Below are 21,716 nucleotides of genomic sequence, written 5' to 3'. Positions count from 1 at the left end.
TGTGATCTTCCTCCACAACTCCTGCTGCTTTGTTGGGTGTTTTAAGTTGATTCTTTTTTTCTTATGACAAGTAACTTGCAGAAACAACTAAATGGTGGAGCAGCCGCAAATCCACAATCACTACAAAAGCTGATATTTTATTTCAAAATGATACAGATATACAAGCCTAGTGTTCACGAGACCAACTCTTGGTGCTCAAGAGTATGGAAGTTCAGTATGAGCTCGCGTAGAGGGATGTCTGAAAAGGAATGACAAGATTTTGAGTTACAAATCCAACTATAATTATTGCCAATTCGAAGCTATGATGCATTCCCAGCCAGATTCTTAAGCTTGTTATTATTCCTCGGCTGGATTTTATATGCATAGAGGGAGAGATGAAAGCAAATTCAAGTCCAACACCCAATTTTTCGTACTTAATAATACCAAAGTGACAGGTATAGCATAGATGAAAGGAAAAAACCAAATAAACCATCAAACTGCGCATATCAATCCTTACAAAATCTTCAAAGAGAAATGGAAACATGTCCTATCAATTACTCTACTCTGCCAGTTGACAACAGAATAGTTGCTCAGCGCTTGCCGCCGCCACCGCCAAGCTTGGGACCCTTGGGGACAGCTCCCTTGGAAATATTCTGACCCTTGCTCTTCTGTTTGGCAACAACTTCTGCCTTCTTCGCTTTCTTTTCATCCTTGGTTTTCTTGATCCTTTCCTTGATTTCACTGCAGATAAGTCAATGTTTCATGAAAACCTTAAAAGAAATCAGCTAAGCAAAGAGCTGAACAAGAAAAACCTAAAAGTTGGAAATGCGAAATAAGTGAATCCACAAGTAATAGATAAGAGCACAAACCGGAGTGCGGCCTCACGAGCAGCATCACGAACTTCAGGCTTTTCGGTCCTCCTCTTCTGGATAACCTCCAGGGTGGCACCAACTATTGACCTTGAATAAGGCTTCTTATTGGCACGTCTCCTCTTCTTAACAGATTCTTGAGCAATATCCTACATATGTCAAGACAACATTGTCCATCAATACCAACCACGGATATAAATAAATACGTCATACTACTTCTCACAATTATCTTGGCTAATAAAAGAGTTGCAATACTTCAGCAGACAAAAGATGATACCAGTTTATTTGAAAGGATTAACTAAAAGCATTATGAAAACAAAGGGTCATAATCAATCTATTGCAACACAGTTTTCTAGCATGTATGTTTTCCATAACCATTAAAAAAAACTTTGCTAATTATAAAAGCCAAGTGCAAGAGCAATGAGATGGCTATAAAGATTGCAGTGCCGGAAATCACGATAGAAATTTACCTTCTTGTGTTGCTTCCTGTACATGGCTGTCCAGGTAATCTTAGATGGCTTCAACCGATTGTGGAAGTACCTCTTGCATTTTGAATTGGCAAAGAGGAACACCTAACAAAGCACCAGAGATTAAAAATTTAAAATAACACAGTAACCACCAAAATGCCCTGGCAAATCGTAAACCTACAAACCAAAAAGAAAAATTTAACCCCAGATCTTTTCTATTACCTGAGAATCAGACCGAATAAATCTGATGCCTCTGCCAGGGTAGATCTTCGCCCCACTGAACCTACAGAGTTCGGTCCTAGCAATCCAACATAAAAAAAGTTAACACCTACAAGTAGTAAACTAAAATGCATGCTAGCCGAATGGAAGGACGGGACCCATCAGGAGTAGAAACCCAGCACATTCAGAAACTGCTAAAGGTTATTAATTTTCGCAACAAAACTACCCAGAGAAAAAAAAAAAAAACAATTGGACCTAAATCTTACATATACATAATGTAGGACAAGAGTTTCTTGACTTAACCCAATTCATACCAGACAAGAAAACAATTACACATGCATCATGTAATGCATGACAAGAGTTTGGCGTCTGAAGCGATGGGCATTCTTTCAAACATCTAAAAAGGTTCTAACTTTCATTCTTGTTTTGAGGTTTGAGAACATAACCACATAATAAGATGATCTGCACACCGATGCGTCAATATCCCAGAATGTGTCACTTCCATTGGCATCAAACCTAAGACCATTACCATATTCCTCAGAAACCTAAAAGCTAAAAGCTCTACATACCATTAAACTAGGCAATCAGCCAAAACGCACCACTCATTATTGGGCATTCATCAGTTACAACCAAAATGAACTAATCGCCTATAACAAAAAACACATCATTTTTCATCAAAATGAAAATCACCCACCGCAAGGAAGCAGCAAAAGCTCACATATTTGAAGAAAAAAGCAAAAAAAATCTAAGAAAGCAAAAACAGAGGATTCTAAATCGACGAAGATGGAAATAAGAAAGGAATTCAGAAATTAAAGGATTACGAATATCAGATCTCAAGGAGAGAGAGAGAGAGAGAGAGAGAGAGAGAGTGAGAGAGGAGAAGAAGGCGTACTTGAGAACCATGGCTGCTGTTGACTGCTGTTGTTGAAGGAGCGGAAACCCTAGAACCTAAAATGTTGATAACGCGGGTATGTATATCAGGGTGGTTTATAAATAGCCCCGATAGTGGAAAGCAATTCACAAAAATGCCATTTACACTGGGCCTGTACTTAGGTTTTACTTCTGGCCCAAACCCAAAAAAGTTACCTTCTTTGAGATGGGCGGCCCAAAGACATTTTTTTTTTTTTGGAGAAGCCCATTTTTTTTAGAATAGTCAAATAGTTGATAGATAAAAATGGAGACCAACTTTGAGTAGATTCATTGTATTTTCTAAACAGATAAATTGAATCGCACTTTGAGTAGATTCATTGTATTTTCTAAATTCTGAAAAGAAGAATATATAAATCTTTTTTTTTTTTTGCGGGTAAAGGTCATCCATTATGCAGCTCAGCAAGCAGTACAAAAACGATCCCCCCCTATGGGGGCGACAGAAAGAACCGTTTCGTAGAAACTACTACAAAGCCACCCCTAAACAGAGCAAACAAAACTAGTAATCTCCTAGCACACCCACCTTCTAGTATTAAGCCCAAACAAAGAAAAGAAGAGCCCTGAGGAATTAAAAATAACACCCCGAAAAACGAGGCTCAACAGGGTCTCTCTTTTCTTTGCGATCTCTCCCGCTCAATGCAAGAAAAAAATAGGCCCATCATCCTTTTTTGAAAAAGAATGGAGACCCAGAGCTAAATTAAAAATTGAAAACAAAACAACTGTCTGGGCCCAATACCAAATCCTAGCAGCCCAATATAAGACCCAACCAAAACACCTGGGCCAAACCCTAGATGAGACGGCAGTCGTGCCGCCGCCGCCATGCACCATTCGCCGGAATACTCTGCCTGCACCGTCACCACTAGTGATGACACCCTCCTGGAGACGGCCACCCATACCAACCAGCATCGAGGACCGAAATTTATCCAACTCCGGCAGATGAGAGCGAGCTCCACCACCAAGCTCTTCTAGCCTGACATCAACCTCTGTCGCCAAAATAAGCTCGGGGTCACCACCGATCCCTTTATCCTCCATAGAAATCGACCGATCCCAGCCCAGCCAGAGATCACCATCGCCATGCATAAAGGCCCTGATACCGATGCCCGCTTTCGAAAACTTCATCCAGCCTGCAACCCGGTCCCAAGCCAAACCATCGTAGTATAAGTCCACACCACCGGCAGCCCTCCCCGAATCCCAACAATCCAGATCTAAGGAAGCGCTCTCTCCACCACCGATCGTACTTCCAGAACACATACCCAGTGTAGAGTCACCGGCAATACCACCTATACCGCCGTCGTTGTCACCACCACAGAAAAGGGGAGAAGGAAGGAGAGCGCTACCTCCCTTCCAAGGTACAAGACTACCACCAACAGAAGTCAATCGCAGTCGAGAAATCTCCCTTGCAGGAGTCAGGAATAGACATCGAGGAATCGCTCCCTCGCCGCCGTCTTCAAAGGAATCAGAAGGTAAGGGAAACCCGCCCTTACTAGCCGAGTTTGCAGCGCCGCCATGAGACACCACGGCCAGAAACCCTAGAAACGCTCTCTGAAGGGAGAGCATTTTTTTAAGAATATATAAATCTTAAGTCACACTAGCTTTTTTTGTCTTTTACACCTCTAAATAAAAACCAATGACCTGTTGAAAAGTAAACTATAATATAACCATTGATCATGCACTTGACTTTCAACAAAAGGAAAAATATATGTTGATGTTTACTTTACTTTTTTTTTTTTTAGGAGATGTTTACTTTACTTTGAATAAAAGTAATCACTAAGCTTTCAACAAAAGATTTATTATTATCATCATTATTTTTTTACAAACATAATCTATGATACAAGTGAAAACCATAAACAACTTGGATCATCGAAACAATATTACATAACACGTCACCAAATATAATCCATTTTCTCATTTCGCCTAATTACTTGTTCAGTGGCAGGTTTTGTAGTTCGGGGTAACAGGCGGTATAGTTGGTTAGGGGTTGGGCCCAGTTGGCTTATGGATGTCATTGATAATGACGGACCCATAACTAGTTCGGTTAGTAGGGAGGAGAGTGGGGAGTTCATTTTCTCTCTGTAGGGATAAAATAGGCCCATATCAATCATACCTCTTAGGTATCGAAAGATTGTCTTTACACCAATCCAATGGCGGCGCGTTTACACCAATCCAATGGCGGCGTGTTGGCGCAGAGCTATGTCAAGCTAACAAGTTCACTGCGAATGAGATGTCCGGTCTTGTGCATTGAGCTAAGTACAATAATGCGCTTATTGCACTTAAATAGGGCAGTTCGGCCTCTAATGGTTCTTCGTCCTCATTTTTTGTCCACCACCGGTCATTCCCGTAGTTTGTAATTTGGTTTGTTTTGATTGAATAAATGAATTTTCTTCTCAAAAAAGTAATTACTTGTTCATGAGACACCCAAAAAATTAACATTTCTAAGAGATACAATATTAATTTTTTTTAATAGTAGAAACCCTATTAATTTTAGAGGTGACAGAGGACGATGATGACACCTCACCGAACCTGAACATGTCGATATGATATTCAAAGCCAAACCCATTTTTAGTATATTTTCTTCCAAAAACTCCACTCTTTTTTTTTAATTTTTATTTTAATTTTTTTAATTTCGCCCACTTAAGGACAAACCAGCGACGACTAAGCAAACAAATACAAAACTCGTCCCCAGTCTCAGACTCTTCTCTCTTCCCAGTAATCTAGGCAAAACCCTTTTTTTTTTCCTATTATATATCAAATATAATTTCAAATTTCACCCAAACCCAAATCACCATTTCCAATTCGGACCCCGAAAAACCCTAGAAAGATCGATTCTTGGAGGGGATCGAAGAGGAAGAAGAAGATGGGTGACAGGCCGGAGGACGATGATCGGAGTCAGAGCAGCGACTTCACCTCCGAGGACGAAGGCACCGAGGACTACCGGCGCGGAGGGTACCACGCTGTTCGAATCGGCGACACCTTCAAGCTCGGACGCTATGTCGTTCAGACCAAGCTCGGTTGGGGCCACTTCTCCACCGTCTGGCTCGCCTGGGATACCCAGACCTCTGTATGTACTGCTCTCTCTCTCTTTACGACGCCGTTTTTGATCTGGTAGTTGTTCAACTGGTGTTTGATTGTGTTAGGAGGTTAGGGAGTTAGGAATGTAGGAAGAGGAAAGAGAGTGGAAATTTTAGTGTGATTGTGGTTTACTCACATATAAGATGATACTGGATTTGCTTAGTATTTGGTTAATGCAGAAGTGAAAGTAGCATGATGCTTTGGTTTTGCTTGGTATTACAATGTTTGCTTTTGACTTTCTAAGTAACTTGATTAGGGTTAGTGAATAGTTTGTTTATGTTTATTTTCATTTTCATTTGGGTGTCAATGGCAGCGGTATGTTGCTCTGAAAGTGCAAAAGAGTGCCGACCACTACACTGAGGCGGCCATGGACGAGATCACCATATTGAAACAGATTGCAGAGGGAGACCCGGATGATAAAAAATGCGTGGTTAAGCTTCTGGACCACTTTAAGCACTCGGGTCCAAATGGGCAACATGTTTGCATGGTTTTTGAGTACTTGGGGGATAATCTGTTAACACTTATTAAGTACAGTGACTACCGCGGAGTGCCGTTGCATATGGTTAAGCAGATTTGTTATCATGTTTTGGTCGGATTGGATTACTTGCATAGACAGCTCTCTATTATACACACAGATTTGAAGCCGGAGAATATCTTGTTGTTGTCAATGATAGACCCTTCCAAGGATCCAACAAAGTCAAGTGCACCTCTCATTCTTCCAAGTAACAAGGACAAGGATGCATTCGACACAGGAGTTTCACAGCCATTGAATGGGGATACGTCTAGGAACCAGAAGAAAAAGATTAGAAGAAAGGCTAAGCGTGCGGCTCAAGAATGTGCAGACAGAGAGGAAACTGATGTTGATGTAGAAACATCAGGCGAGGCCGAGTCATCTCCTAATACAAAATTGAATGTGCATTCCGCCGAAGGCCAGAGTACTAGTTCTGTTAATACGAATAGATCATCAGATGCTGATGGACCAAAGGGTGCTGGCACAGGAAATCAGGGTGGTAAGAGAAGAGGGAATCGTAGCATAAGGCAAAAGTTGTTGACATCAATGGACTTGAAGTGCAAATTAGTTGACTTTGGGAATGCATGTTGGACGTACAAACAGTTCACAAATGATATTCAAACAAGACAGTATAGGTGTCCAGAGGTGATCTTGGGATCAAAATATTCTACTTCAGCGGATCTTTGGTCTTTTGCTTGCATTTGTTTTGAGCTTGCAACTGGTGATGTGCTCTTTGATCCTCACAGTGGTGACAACTTTGACAGGGATGAGGTATGGACATATCTGAAATATAAATATTGTCTGTGTTGCTTTTTTCTTTTTTGGCCAATCTTTGTTGCTTTCTGTACCATATCGAATATTCACCTATCCACAAACACACACCGACAGACACACAGACTCTGAGTTTTACAATTCATATGATGTCAAGTCCATTGGGACATACAAATAGAAAATCTTCATGTTTGCATACTAGAAGTTAGTATCACTTTGCTGCCACTGTCCACAGGTTCCCTTAAATAACGGGTCTATCATATTGTAAACAACCAATAATACGTTTAACATTGCAGTTAATAGGAGACTACTGATGCAATTACACGATACTAAAATGTTCACATTTAATAACTAATACTATTAGTAGCAGGCTGGTATAAGCAATATTCTTGGCGGTCCACTAAATTGAGATAATCTTTTGACAAGAAAAAACAAAACTTTGTTAAGTACAAAACCGTGAGAGAGTCTTCATTGCATTATTGTTTTGCTGGGGAAAGAGAGTTGTTACTGTTGCAGTAGTGAATTTGCAACTCATGCTACTATTAGTAAGTGAAGTTGCTAGTGTCTTTTCACCAAAAAAAAAAAAAAAAAGTTTCTTAAAATGAACTTGCCACCTAAACAGTGGCTGCCCTATGTCAACACTTAGTGGATCTCACCTGGCCTGAGTACACCCTCCCACTACATACTTTGGCATCTTTTTCAGGAGAGCTAAGATCAAATACAGAAATCGGCATCTTTATGTAGGTTTCTGTTCACATAAATTATACACCATAGTTATTATTACTATCTTGATCGCATACTATATGAATGTATCTTTTGATTAAAGAAAATGCCAGAGTGTTTTATATGGTGACCCAGGTTCTTTATCCCTTTTGCTAGTTAGTTTGTAATGATGATTCCCAGAAAGTACTGTGTACACTCTGTAATAAATATTTTCAATTGTAAAAATGTGATTTGAATTGAATTTGAAGTTTCCATTGATGTGGTCATGATTCTCTTAATATTACTTGATGTGGATTATTTGCAAACGCTTACACATGATCAAATAGGACACAATAAAAAATAGAACCTATTGTACTTATCCCATTCACACTGCCATTTCTACCATAGTTGCCCACATTATTACATGACAATGCTGAGTTATTCGTCTTTTACATAACTTGTCCTCGACTTTAAAGGTAGCTGCATTAGAGTTTTAGCTGATATATATGCTGCATCCGAGACTAATAAATACTTTCTATCTATAGAATTTTCAATGAATTAGAATTATTTACACTATAAAGGGTGGCTGGTTCCATAATATGATGCAATTTTGGTTCAGATGGATTGGGCTTGTACTCATTTCTGATTAATAGTGTAAATATTTTTCAATCTATGGAAATTCTATTCATAGAAAGTGCTTCATTTGCATCTCTTTGCAAGAATATTACTATGGCCTCCAGTCAGGGGAGTTGACAATAGTAATCCTTAACTCTCTGACAAGTATTGTTAATAGTTAATACATTGCAATATCTTTGTGCTTGTTGATGGAGTCCTGAAGCATGTTATTAAATATTTGAGTGCCTTGGGTTAACTAGAGTATTTATTTATAGAATCTCTGAGTTTATACAACTAGAGTACTTATTTACATAACTAGAGCATTTCTTTAACTGATTTCCTGGGCAGAAAAGAATGCTTCTGTTTGGTTTTCATTGAAAGTAGAAGCGCACTGACATTTCAAGCTGAAGAGCGCATGAATCCACAGCTGACCATAGTACTTCTTCAGTTTCTCATGTCTATTGTCAATACATTACAATAGTTTTGTCCTTGTTTTATTGAGTCCTTAAGCATGAAGTTAAACATTTTATCTTAGTTAATTAGAGTGTTTTATTTATATAAGCTTTCAGTTTACTTCTTTTATTGGTCTCCTAGGAAGAAAATGCACTGCTTCTTGTTTTTGTTTTCATTGAAATTTCTTATTTCAATCTATTTCAGGACCACCTGGCATTGATGATGGAGCTTCTTGGAATGATGCCGCGGAAGGTGAGAAATTTATATACACCAGCATTAAAGCTCATAACTGAAATTCTCCGGTATTAGTTGAGTTTGATGTTTTAATTGGTTGATATGCCATATGTGTCATCTCTGCTACCGTACAATTAAAAAGTTTTTGTGTACCATTCATTCTTCCGAGATGATCATTACACTCTACCAATTTCAACATATACTAGGAGCTGATGATCTCATTCCTGTAGAATCAGTATTGAGCACTCTCTACTAGATAGAAAATATCAAACTGTCATATGAACTTAACTTAAAACTGTTCCTCAGATTGCTTTAGGTGGTCGATATTCAAGAGATTACTTTAATAGATATGGGGATTTGAGGCACATTCGTCGCCTGCGTTTTTGGCCCTTGAATAAGGTTCTACTGGAGAAGTATGAGTTCAGCGAGCAAGATGCAAGTGAATTGACAGACTTCCTGGTTCCCATTCTTGACTTTGTTCCGGAAAAGCGGCCTACTGCTGCACAGTGCCTTCTTCATCCATGGATCAATGCAGGTCCTCGACTATTGGAACCATCTATAGCTTCTGATAAAGAACAATGTAGGGACAGTGGCATTGCTGAAGACAAGAAGGAAAAAGATGATAGGGAGGCTATGGAAGCTGGAATGGGAAATATTGCCATCAACTCAGATTCTAAACCGGTCAAAGATCTTCCGACTAGTAGTAAACCCGCTAAGGCAGCCACAACTACAAGGCAGAACTCTAGCAAGGCGTGACTTCTGTTGGCTTGAGTCAGAAATTTATATTGGATGGGACTTGAGGTGGATAGAATAGCTGGCAAATGGGTGTGAGGAAATTTTATGCTCTGATTGAGAAGTTTCTTTCCGACCGCAATTGTCAAACACTGTACACTTAGCTTGCAATTGGTCAAATGGGACCTTTGCTATGACCAAGTTGTCTGTGAACAGTATATTCATTTCAATGTGATTCATGTACTGAATGCCATGTCTTTGGTATATTGGAAATTTCATTTTCCTACTGAAAATATTCTTCATTTACCTACTGAAAATTTTCTATTGGCAAGATATGTCCACTCCGCGAAGCAGATGTTACATCTTGTTGCACATTGGAACCAATCATCTCCTTTGCAACATAAAGTCCAACTTTTCTCTTTCAATATAAATGCAATGCACGATGCGATGAGGGGAGATTCTAGCTCACATCCTTTGTGTACGGGGTATGACTACAATTCCAAACTCTCTTATCTTCATTCCGAATATACATGTAGATCATCTTAACCTAGAACAACGAACCTTACATATCTTGGAGCTCAAGACTGTTGTGAATCATGGTTTTTATTACTCATATTCAGATCATGAGCCACATCAAATCCTGAGATGATAAATGAACATGATGGCGGTGGCGGTTTGGAGGCAAGTGTCATGCAAAATGATGTTGGTCTCTTCATGCGGGTGTGGAGGCTCTTGCCGTGCAATACATTCCTTACCTCCATCATGTGAGGTATAGACAAAAACTCCGAAATGGATCTCGGAGCTCAAGACTGTCGTGAATCATGGTTTTTATTACTCATATTCAGATCATGAGCCACATCAAATCCAGAATGATAAATGACAATGATGGCGGTGGCGGCTTGGAGGCAAGTGTCAAATACAAAATGATGTTGGTCTCTTCATGTGGGCGAGTCTCTTGCCGTCCAATACATTCCTTACCTCCATTATGTGAGGTATAGACAAAAGTTCCGAAATGGCGAAGAAAGAAACAAACACTTGTCTTGGCCACAAGTGCTCCTCATGATTATCGTCCAAAGCAAAACTCCTCCACATACCACAGAGGACATGTGCTATTTAACCTCCAACATTAAACCACTTGGTGCTCACACATTCAATTTATGTGGAGGAGACAAAGTGATTGCTTTCACTGGATTATTATTTATTCCTAGCAATGCCAGAAATCAAGTGCTTATCATTTTCGTTTTCTCTCTCTTTCTCGCAAGATAGTAAAGTGGAAATTCTTTTACTCCACGGTTAAGTAGTCTAAAACAGTAGACTTGTTTAGTGCGTCGTCAACACTGAAAGACCGTGAAGGCAGGGGGCATATCGAAAACTATTCGGCAAATTTTCTCCTGAACAGAACCAGAAACCCAATCTTTTTATTATCCACTAGAGATTTGACACTCAAGAATGAGATGATGAATACATTGAATGATGAGATTACAAAAGGCAGGCAGATGATGGTGTTAGCCAGTAGCTAACATGCAACACAACCTATGAAAAATCGCACTTATTTTTATGTGTTAGCCAGAAGCTAACAAGCAAATCTTAACCTAAACCAGAGACAGCACAGCACACTAGCTTGGTTCATGAGTTAGCGGTAGCTAACAAGCAACCAAGACCTAACACGCACTTCTTTTATTGCTTCACAATGTCGTTGATTGAGTTGGACAACTATGTGTTGGCCAACAACTCCTAATGATCTTTATACCCAATTATGCCATCTATTCTGCATTGCTATCAGCGATCACTGACTGCTACAGAAGTCCAAGAAACCCATAAAATCGCCATCTTCCATCATTTGGAGGCTCGATGTGATGCCAGTGACACCTGAAAAAGAATAGTTGACAGAAACCAGAAATTAATACATGATAAAAAGTTGGCTCGAAGAACTAGAAACATGATTTTAGGTTTGAAAATTGTGTTTTACCCATTGTGATGGCACTAGCAAAGATGACACCTGAGAGGACGAATACTATGATTGATGCTCTCTTGAGAAATGTAACTATTTTCCTTACAAGAAACTGTCCCCAAAAGCCAGCCAAGATAGAAACACTTGTAAGGTACAAAGCTGCAAAAGATGCACAAGTAAAACATGACTCTTGATCTCAAAATACTTGTAAAACATTGACTGATAGATGAATCAAAAAGGAAAGCTACCATATGGAATAGGAAACCGCTTGAGGAGGTAGAACTCCACCACCGATAAGGATGCTGAGAACATCATCACAAATGTAGCTGTTGCACTAGCAACCTGTTCATTGAAACAGCAGGATTCTTAACACCAACTTTGTTCCATGTAACTTTTCACCTTAAGGTATGTAAAGAAGTAAAATTTTAGCTTTGTAAGCTTGAAGTACCTGTGGGATAACACCTATTTCTAGTAGGAGAGGGCCAAGAATAAATCCTCCACCAGATCCAAGCAGACCCCCAACAGTGCCTCCCAAGATACCACAGAGTGCACAAAATGCTATGTGGATTGGAGTCCATGCAATTGAAGCCTCACAAATTGATTCTAAATTCCCTGTGCCCATTCTCTTCTTGTGATCTTTGTACAACTTGCGTGCTTCATATCCAAAAACGCCAAATGCTATAGGAAACTGCAAAAACCAAGACAAGAACAGAATGGGTAACACTGTCCCACAACATAATAGAGTTAGGAAACAAGTTGTACCACAAGGTAGTACTACCTACCTGTAAGCAGAAGAGAACCCAATACCATGTACTGCAAGTAGCTAAATCATTCTGCACTAGATTTAAAAAGTATTAGAAACAATGCAAGCAGCGAGAGAAATAGAGACGGGTAGGCGCAAGAGAGAACACTTGCCTTGAAGATTTGAATAAGTAGAAAAGCCCCCCAAAGAATTACTAGCACCATCACCCTTTTCCACCTGAGGTTGAAACATAGTGTTTGCTGAAAAGAAAAAGAAAATTCAGTCCCCATTACAGTGGGAAGTGTATAGAAAAACAGAAACCATACACCAGTACTATTTGCTCACCATCATTGACTTTTCTTCTCTGGGATTTAATTGCTGATATTCTGTATCAATTAGAACTGCACAAAAGTAATAGATTCCAGTTTCAGGCACAATGAAAAACACACACAACAAAGTCAAACGGATGAAAGTATCATACGTTCGCCACGAGAGTCAACTCGAGCTTCATGTTGGTTTGCCAATTCCCTCTGCAAATTTTCAAATTTTTGTCAAAAATGAGTATACATTTTGATGAAAAGATTAGCACTCCAAATTTTGATTAAAGTCTGACCTTTAACATAGTCTCTTCCTTCCACATCTCAACCCCTTTGTAAGCAGACCTTGATGAAGTGCCTGATACAATTAAAAAAGAGTAAGCACTACGAAGTTGACTAAACTTCAGGGAATTAAGGAAGGGTAGCTGAGGAAGTAAATGCTGAGTTTCTGTTATTGCACATACCCAAGAAGAGAATAATGATGAGAACAGTGATGAGCCAGTAGGGGAAGACCACACTGAGAGCCACACCTAGTGTGATCCCAAGCATGAGCATGGGCTGAAAGAGAAGTGCCAGATCATAATCTATTATGGGTACTTCCTTTGTAGGATGAGGCACCCTCAAGTTGTACCACACTGATGATGCAGAAGCCCCCATTATCATACCTGCATCCAAGAAATCCCAAACAACTCATTTAGAAATTGCTCCAAACACAAAAATGACAGAAAGAAGAAGGAAGGAGAAAACTTTGAATTACATTTGGAAATAGCAGCAGCCGACTTTGTATCAAAGCCAACAATCAAGGTAAGCATAGGGACAAATATACCACCCCCTCCTACCCCTCCCACAGTTCCACACGCCGATCCCAGAAAACCAATCACTGTGGCCAGCACAAGTCTCCAGTTAAACGCCAAATCCTGCACTCAGAATAAAATATGAACATGTCATGTTTCCAACATATACTCTTAAGTCTTAACATGTTATGTTACGTTGTCGGACTGCCGATAACGACGGTTTAAGAACAGAACATACCGGCCACACTGTCTCCGTTGCTTCCAAGTGCTCTAGATTGGAATGGAGAGAAGAGAGGCGGGTTTGGTAAGAGATGTGATCATTCTGATGAGTGAAGAATAGCACGGAGAGAATAGCAACCGAGAAAGTAGAGAGGAGATAGAGTAGGAAGGCTTTCGTGGCCATGGAAGCAGGTGGTTTTCTCTATGTACAGAGCACACCAAACGGTGAAGTCTGTAACTGAAACGTCACAACTGTAACTCCAAAAACCCCCGCCTGCTAATCAAGAAGAACAGAATGCGTATACGTTACTTTTTGGTGTTTCGAATTGAAAGAATTGAATGGGAGAGTCGATGCTTCAATGGACTTAAAACAAATAAAATAAAACAATGACAGAGAGACGGAACTGTGGTTTAATATATTAGATCCACGGTCACATGGATCAAACTAAGCCACCAGTATTGAAGAGGATTAATATTTTTCACATTTTGTTTTTGGATCTTTTTTTGGTCTAATAAGAGGTACCAATAAGGATACAGATATTCTCTTTTATGGAATTGATACGTTTAATAAAATATATATCTTTGGGTCTATAAGAGTAGAATTTCTTAAGAGTAAATTGTCCAATGAGAAAAACATTACCCTTTTGATCTTTATCTCAGAATTAGAGTTTTTGAATTTTCTTTACTAAAATTGCTGATCGCCAATAAGAAAGTTATAATTCATTAGAGTGGATGAATCCATTCGTTGAATTTTCAAATTAATATCATATGCGAGATCTGAAAATAGTCAACATAATCAATCTAGGTTCATAGTAAGTACTTCACCAAATCTTTCTCTAATGAATCTAATTGACATTATATAGAATAAAGTCTTTTTTTTTGGGTTAAAAGTTAAAGGAATCAACAATTTACAAGGTCAACAATGTCAATGCGTTTTCAAAAAGGTTCTTCGCCTAAATTTACCAATCAAATGGGTTTTCATTAAAATAGTTCGTGTCCTAATTCTTTTGATTTGCTTCCTTAATCCATTCTACTTGAGTACTGTTTGAGGACAAGCATAAATTGACAGAAATATAGAGAGAGTAATAATTCAGAGAGAATGGAGATTCACGTGTGTTTATTCATCTCATACAAGAGGGTATTTATAGGAATACATTACAAGTGTGAAAGCTCAAAGATAATATCAAGCTTGGTATCAACTTGATTTACAGCTGCAGCTCAACATGATAGCTGTGATGATGATAATTGCCATGTTTGTTGCCCTTTGGCATAAAGCTTGTCACACAAGTCTCTATACCTATATTATACACTCAAGTACCTTATCTATACACTCAAATGCCTATTTATACATGATATAGACATTTATACTATGACTCATATATACTACAATATGATTCATGTATGCTACAACACTCCCCCTTGGATATTTCATGTTTAATAGCATTGTCTAGGCCGTGCGCTTCGAAATTGCCTCGTTAAAAACCTTTCCAAGTAATAAAACCCTGTGGGAAAAAACAACCTTGGTCGAAGGACAAAAAGAGCACAACGCGCGTTTGAGTGTGGAGTATGTTTCTGGATACTCCCCCCTGATTTAGACTTCCCTTGAAGATCATGGGAGTTCGGATAACCTTCTTAATCCGATGCTCTTCACATGTTTCTCGAAAGGGGTTTTTGGTAACGACTTAGTAAATAAGTCTGCTACATTATCCTCTGATCGGATTTGATTTACTTCAATTTTTAGAAGTGTTTGCTGTTGCTGATTGTAAAAGAATTTCGGTGATATATGCTTGGTATTGTCGCCCTTGATGAAACCTAATTTCATTTGCTCAATACAAGCTGCATTATCTTCATAAATGCATGTGGGCTCATTTGTGGTAAACTTCAAACCACAAGTTCCTCGAATGTGTCTATTTATAGACCTTAGCCATATGCATTCACGCACAGCTTCATGTAGAGCAATAATCTCTGCATGATTTGAGGAAGTAGCAACAAGGGTCTGTTTTGTAGATCTCCAAGATATCGCCGTGCTTCCCATGGTAAAGACATAACCTGTTTGGGAGCGACCTTTATGAGGGTCAGAGAGATACCCTGCATCAGCAAATCCCATCAAAACATCATTATCATTTTGATGGAGGGGAGGAGGAGAACGTCGGTCACCATGGATAGTGTCACCGGCGTCTACATTACGGAAGATGGCTTTTTGCCTCTTGGGGTCTGATCCCATGCTTCCGTCTTTTCTTTTCTCTCTGTAGGGATAAAACAAGCCCATATCAATCGTACCTTTTAAGTATCGAAAGATTGTCTTTATGCCAATCCAATGACGGCGTGTTGGCGCAGAACTATGTCGAGCTAACAAGTTCACTGCGAATGAGATATCCGGTCTTGTGCATTGAGCTAAATACAATAATGCGCCTATCGCACTTAGATAGGGTATTTCAGCCTCTAATAAATCTTCGTCCTCATCCCTTGGACAAAACGGATCTTTTGTGGGCTCAAGACTACGGCCGATCATGGGAGTACTTACAGGCTTTGCTTTATCTTCATTAAAGCGCCTTAGTAATTTTTGAGTATATGCTGACTGATGGATCATAATCCCATCACTACGGTGCTCGAGTTCTATTCCGAGGCAAAACCGTGTTTTCCCAAGATCTTTCATCTCAAACTCGGATTTCAAATATTTAGCAGTTTCCTTTAACTCATCTAGAGTTCCAATTAGGTTCATGTCATCGACATAAACTGCTACAATTGCAAATCCGGAACTTGTCCTTTTAATGAACACGCAAGGGCATATTTCATTGTTAACATATCCCTTCCCAATCAAGTAGTCACTTAGACGGTTATACCACATCCGTCCGGATTGTTTCAATCCATATAGTGAGCGTCTTAATTTTATTGAAAACGCGCTCCGGGGTTTAGAGCCACTTGATTTGGGTAATTGAAGTCCATCTGGAACCTTCATATATATCTCTGAATCTAGATCCCCATAGAGATATGCTGTAACCACATCCATAAGCTGCATGTCAAGTTTTTCGGAAACTACCAAACTGACAAGGTAGCGGAACGTTATAACGTCCATTACGGGAGAATATGTCTCCTCGTAGTCGATTCCAGGGTGTTGTGAGAAACCTTGCGCCACAAGGCGGGCTTTGTATCTAACAACCTCATTTTTCTCATTACGCTTTCTAACAAAGACCCATTTATGGCCAACAGGTTTTATATTTGGTGGTGTCAGCGTTATAGACCCAAATACCTGTCTCTTTGTTAGTGAATCCAATTCATTCTGGATCGCATCTTTCCATTTAGACCAATCTGCTCTTCGTTGACATTCTTCAACGGAGCGAGGTTCGATATCATCGTATTCTTTAATTCCTTTTGCAATATGATATGCAAATGCATCATCAATAGTCATAGAATTTCTATCCATCATCACATGTATACTAGTGTAATTCATGGAGATCTCTCTATTCTCTGGATTTGGTTCTGTCATTGGAGCGTCCTCCAATGATGTCTCTTGGACATAACCATAATCCGGAATATTCTCATGAGATGGATTATTTGTATCGATGATTAATGGATTATTTTGTGCCAAACTCGCTTTCTTCCTTGGGCGAGAATCCATCGAACCTATGGGCCTCCCGCGCTTCCTGGCAGGAGCCGTGGGCCTAGCCAATGTGTCACCCATAGAGGGGATGTTGGCGCCATTCTCATGTACTCTTGAGATGACATTATGTCTTTTAGGGACATCAATCCTTGCAGGTACATTTGCAGCAGGTATGTGTGATCTCGTCACTTTAGCGATATCAGAAAACGCATCAGGCATCGATTCTGCTACGTTCTGAAGATCGAGAATTCTCCGCACTTCTATTTCAGACTGTGCGGTTCGGGGATCAAGATGAGACAAAGTGGGGACAAACCACGACAATTCCTGTCCTTTTTGTTGAACATTAGTGTTCATGTCTCCCCCTAATGACGGGAAGACTGTCTCATCAAAGTGACAATCCGCAAATCTAGCGGTAAATAGATCACCTGTCAAGGGTTCTATGTAGCGGATAATGGTTGGAGAGTCATAGCCAACATAAAGGCCTAATCGTCTTTGAGGACCCATTTTAGTGCGCTGTGGCGGCACAATTGGCACATAGACTGCACACCCAAATATGCGTAAGTGTGAGACATTTGGTTCATACCCAGTTACCATCTGGGACGCAGAAAAGGGTTGTGTGGCAGTGGGCCTTAGACGAATAAGCACAGCTGCGTGCAATATTGCATAGCCCCAAGCAGAAATAGGGAGATTGGTGCGCATAACCAATGCCCTAGCAACCATTTGAAGTCTTTTAATGACAGCTTCTGCGAGACCATTTTGGGTATGTACATGAGGGACAGGGTGTTCAACCTCGATCCCAATGGATATGCAATAATCATCAAAAGTCTTTGATGTAAACTCCCCAGCATTGTCAAGACGAATTGACTTAATAGGGTGATCAGGGTGGTGAGCCCTTAACTTAATGATTTGTGCTAGGAGTTTAGCAAATGCAGCATTTCTTGTGGATAAGAGCATGACATGTGACCAACGTGTCGATGCATCAACCAACACCATAAAATATCTAAATGGTCCGCAAGTTGGATGGATAGGTCCACAAATATCACCTTGTATTCTTTGCAAGAATGGTATATTTTCTTTAGTGTCCTTTGCATAGGATGGTCTCAATCCTACTTTTGCTAAAGAGCAAGCTTTGCAAAACGAATGATATGCTTGAGAAGTAATTCTTTGAACCTCTCTTGGGTTCGTACTTCTTTTCGTTTTGAAGAATGGATGTCCGTGTGAAGTTTTTAATATACGGATCATCATATCACGACCTGGATGTCCCAAACGGTCGTGCCAAAGCCTGTATGTGTCAGAATCCCATAAATTTTCATTCATGACATGGTTGGATTTAATGACTCTAATAGTGGTTGCGTACAATCCACTAGAGCGACACATAAGTTTCTCTAATACTCGTGTATTTCCGTATTTATTAGAGGTGATGCAAAGGAACTCTTGTCCATTCTCACTATGTGTTTCCACATGAAAATCATTGGCTCTTATATCTTTAAAACTCAATAGGGTTCTTCTAGCCCTTGGAGCATATAGAGCTTCGGTGATATTAATATTTGTGCCATTTGGCAACAAAAATTGAGCTGGTCCTCGACCATGAATCAATTGTGATGGTCCTGCCATCGTAGTTACTGAAGTTTGACTAGGCGTCATCCATAAGAATAATTGCCTATGTCGTAATATAGTATGTGTGGTGCCACTATCAAGAAGGCATTCCAATTCTCCCGAAAACATACTGAAAAAATAAAGTTCGGAATATTAACACATGTCCATGACATTGAATGATAATGCGATACTTTATTAATAAGGAAAAAGCCAATGATTACATCAAAGTTTCCAAAGTCTATTCCAAAATAAAATCAAACTTATACAAATTGTAATTGCTCAATCCGTTTGGTAATTCCAATGAAATATGACCAGGGAAGTAGAGAGATGTTGGTGGAGCGAGGCTCGCTTAAATACCCCGATCTCAATTACTTTCCTAGACATCATACTTCATTAGGTACGCCACATGAGAAAGAGTTAATACAATTGTCATTTATTGACTAAGGCACATTTGCCGTTTTATTGGAAAATAGAAAAGACTATTCTAATCAAAGTCTGCGGCATCCTCGTGCTCTTCATTTACAGCTTTGAAGTCTTCTATGGTGAGATTGACATCTTCACCATTTTCTTCTTCAGCAAGGTTGGCTTCTTGCTCCCTTGCTTCCCTGTACTCCTTGTAGCGTGCAGCTAGTTGAGTACTTGCCTGGCATTGCTTAAACCAATGCTCGATTGAACCACACCGATGACACATGTCATTGTGGTTGCCTCCCTTGATTTGAGGTGCAGGTGGTGCACGTTGTGGATATTCCCTAGGCGGGTTGTTACTGCTACTACCACGGCGTATGGTGCGACCTCCACGGCCCACAGTGTTACGGCCTATGGTGTTGTTATATCCACCTCTCCCACGTGTGTAGTTACCACCACGTGTGCCCGCACTATAGTTGCGGCTGCCTTCTTTGTTGGGGCGGTTATATGGACCCGTTCGTCCTTCATGTCCCCTGTTATTAGGGTACACATGTCCCCTATTAGTAGGGTACCGCTCCTTGCGCCCTCTCTTGGGTGCATTATAATTCGCCTCACGAACGCTTTTGGTTCCAACGGGCCTTGAATTATAATTCTTTACAAGGATGTTGTCGTGCTTCTCAGCTACCGACAAAATATTGATGAGCTCATTTAACTTTGTAAGTCGTCCAGCATTAAATTCAGTGTGATGCTGCTTTGATACTATAATTGCTGAGACGGGGAAGGTGGAGAGAGTTTTCTCAAATAGCTCTTCTTTTGTGAGAGGTTTTCCACAGAACTTCAGCATGGCCTTTAGGCGAAGAGCTTCTGAATTGTATTCAGAAACAGACTTGAAGTCTGAGAAGCGTATATTGTTCCACTGAACCTTCAAGTCAGGGAGGAGGGAATCTTGGATATTACCAAAGCGCTCTTCTAGCGCTGCCCATAGGTCCCTTGCATCTTTGATGGACATATACTCTAATCTGAGTGCTTTGTCCATATGGCGTCGCATCAAGATAATTGCTTGTGCATGCTTTATGGATGTTCGTTGGAACACAAGGCCCGCAATTGGTGCCTGTATGATGGGCAATATCCCTTTCGATGTGAGATGGTTCTCAACGTCGGTTCTCCAACTATGGTATTCCAAACCTGTTGAGTCAAGGATTTGAAAATCGAGTCTAGGTTCATTCGACATCCTGAAGATAAGAAGAAAAGATATATTAGTTTCGGAGTTTAAACTTCCACGAAAACTAAAGTAATCAGATTTCCGAGCTATGCTACCAAGAAATCAATTTCCAAGAATATTTGGATTAGACCTAAACAATGATGTTTAATAGGGTCATAAATCGATGCTCGCGGACGCTCTTAGTCCGAATATTATGAACACTCTTAGTTCATTGGTCACGAACGCTCTTAGTTCGTTTAGCGTGAATTTCTATAATTCCGCTTTTTGATTGTAAGTTCCCGATAAAAAGAAAGAGGAGAAAAATGAATAAAAACTCAAAAACGAGAACTTTTAATAAGCAATACCTCGAAATAGTGTTGTCCGAAATGACCGAAAAGTTGCAGGAAAAGTGTCCCGAAAGTCGCCGGAAAAGTGCCCGGAAAGTTGTCGGAAAAGTGTCCCGAAAGTCGCCGGAAAAGTGTCGGAAAGTCGCCGGAAAAGTGTCCGGAAAGTCGCCGGAAAAGTGTCCGGAAAGTCGCCGGAAAAGTGTCCCGAAAGTCGCCTGAAAAGTGTCCCGAAAGTCGCCGGAAAAGTTGTCGGAAAAGTCACCGGAAAGTTGTCGGAAACTTGCTCGACAGATCTGTCGACAGATGTGTCGACAGCTGCTCGGCAGCAGCTCGGCAGCTGCTCGGCAGGTGTCTCGGCAGCTGCTAGGCAGGGGCTCGGCAAGTCTTCGGCAGCAGCTCGGCAGGTGCTCGGCAGCGTCTCGGCAGGTGCTGTCGACAGGTCTCGGCAGCACTCGGCAGATGCTTCTCGGCAGCTTTCGGCAGCTTCTGCGCAGGGCTTCGGCAGGCTCGGCAGGCCTTCGGCAGCGGTTCAAAAACTTCCGGCGGCCGGTTCAGGTGGTTTCCTGCCGGTTCCGGTGATTCTGAGGCCGGTTCTGAGCTTCTGGGATCAGGGGCTTTGATATGAGCTAGGGTTTGGAGGTTTTTTGTAGGTTTGGAAAAATGACTTCGATTGATGATGAACTCTACTCTTGTCAATTTTCGATTCTAATTCTAGAGCAATTTCGTGCTGATAACGTGTTTGAGGACAAGCATAAATTGACAGAAATATAGAGAGAGTAATAATTCAGAGAGAATGGAGATTCATGTGTGTTTATTCATCTCATACAAGAGGGTATTTATAGGAATACATTACAAGTGTGAAAGCTCAAAGATAATATCAAGCTTGGTATCAACTTGATTTACAGCTGCAGCTCAACATGATAGCTGTGATGATGATAATTGTCATGTTTGTTGCCCTTTGGCATAAAGCTTGTCACACAAGTCTCTATACCTAT

The 21,716-nt window shown here is 40.3% G+C and overlaps 3 protein-coding genes across 3 annotated transcripts; 1 reads left to right on the top strand and 2 right to left on the bottom strand.

Annotated features, from left to right (window-relative positions):
• Window positions 1–385: 385 nt before the first annotated feature.
• Window positions 386–2,502, bottom strand: LOC133723453 (large ribosomal subunit protein eL24-like). The gene is made up of 5 exons (XM_062150279.1): window positions 2,427–2,502; window positions 1,538–1,613; window positions 1,319–1,420; window positions 849–997; window positions 386–720 (listed from the first exon to the last, which is right to left on the bottom strand). Exons 1-5 carry the CDS (start codon window positions 2,435–2,437, stop codon window positions 570–572), a joined length of 489 nt encoding a protein of 162 aa, XP_062006263.1. The 5' UTR covers window positions 2,438–2,502; the 3' UTR covers window positions 386–569.
• Window positions 2,503–5,119: 2,617 nt separating this feature from the next.
• LOC133722545 (uncharacterized) lies at window positions 5,120–9,850 on the top strand. Its single transcript, XM_062149426.1, has 4 exons — window positions 5,120–5,519; window positions 5,844–6,812; window positions 8,787–8,834; window positions 9,123–9,850. Exons 1-4 carry the CDS (start codon window positions 5,316–5,318, stop codon window positions 9,570–9,572), a joined length of 1,671 nt encoding a protein of 556 aa, XP_062005410.1. The 5' UTR covers window positions 5,120–5,315; the 3' UTR covers window positions 9,573–9,850.
• A 1,082-nt stretch (window positions 9,851–10,932) lies between these two features.
• LOC133722546 (sulfite exporter TauE/SafE family protein 4) lies at window positions 10,933–13,954 on the bottom strand. Its single transcript, XM_062149427.1, has 12 exons — window positions 13,591–13,954; window positions 13,316–13,475; window positions 13,023–13,223; window positions 12,855–12,916; window positions 12,723–12,771; window positions 12,587–12,642; window positions 12,415–12,501; window positions 12,282–12,332; window positions 11,948–12,187; window positions 11,748–11,841; window positions 11,518–11,658; window positions 10,933–11,417 (listed from the first exon to the last, which is right to left on the bottom strand). The coding sequence occupies exons 1-12, from the start codon at window positions 13,753–13,755 to the stop codon at window positions 11,335–11,337; spliced, it is 1,389 nt and encodes a 462-aa protein (XP_062005411.1). The 5' UTR covers window positions 13,756–13,954; the 3' UTR covers window positions 10,933–11,334.
• Window positions 13,955–21,716: the final 7,762 nt, after the last annotated feature.

Source organism: Rosa rugosa, chromosome 7 (genome assembly GCF_958449725.1).
Source record: "Rosa rugosa chromosome 7, drRosRugo1.1, whole genome shotgun sequence".
Taxonomy (NCBI): domain Eukaryota; kingdom Viridiplantae; phylum Streptophyta; class Magnoliopsida; order Rosales; family Rosaceae; genus Rosa; species Rosa rugosa.
The sequence above is the reverse complement of the archived record's forward strand: the minus strand, read 5'-3'. Positions and strand labels throughout refer to the sequence as shown.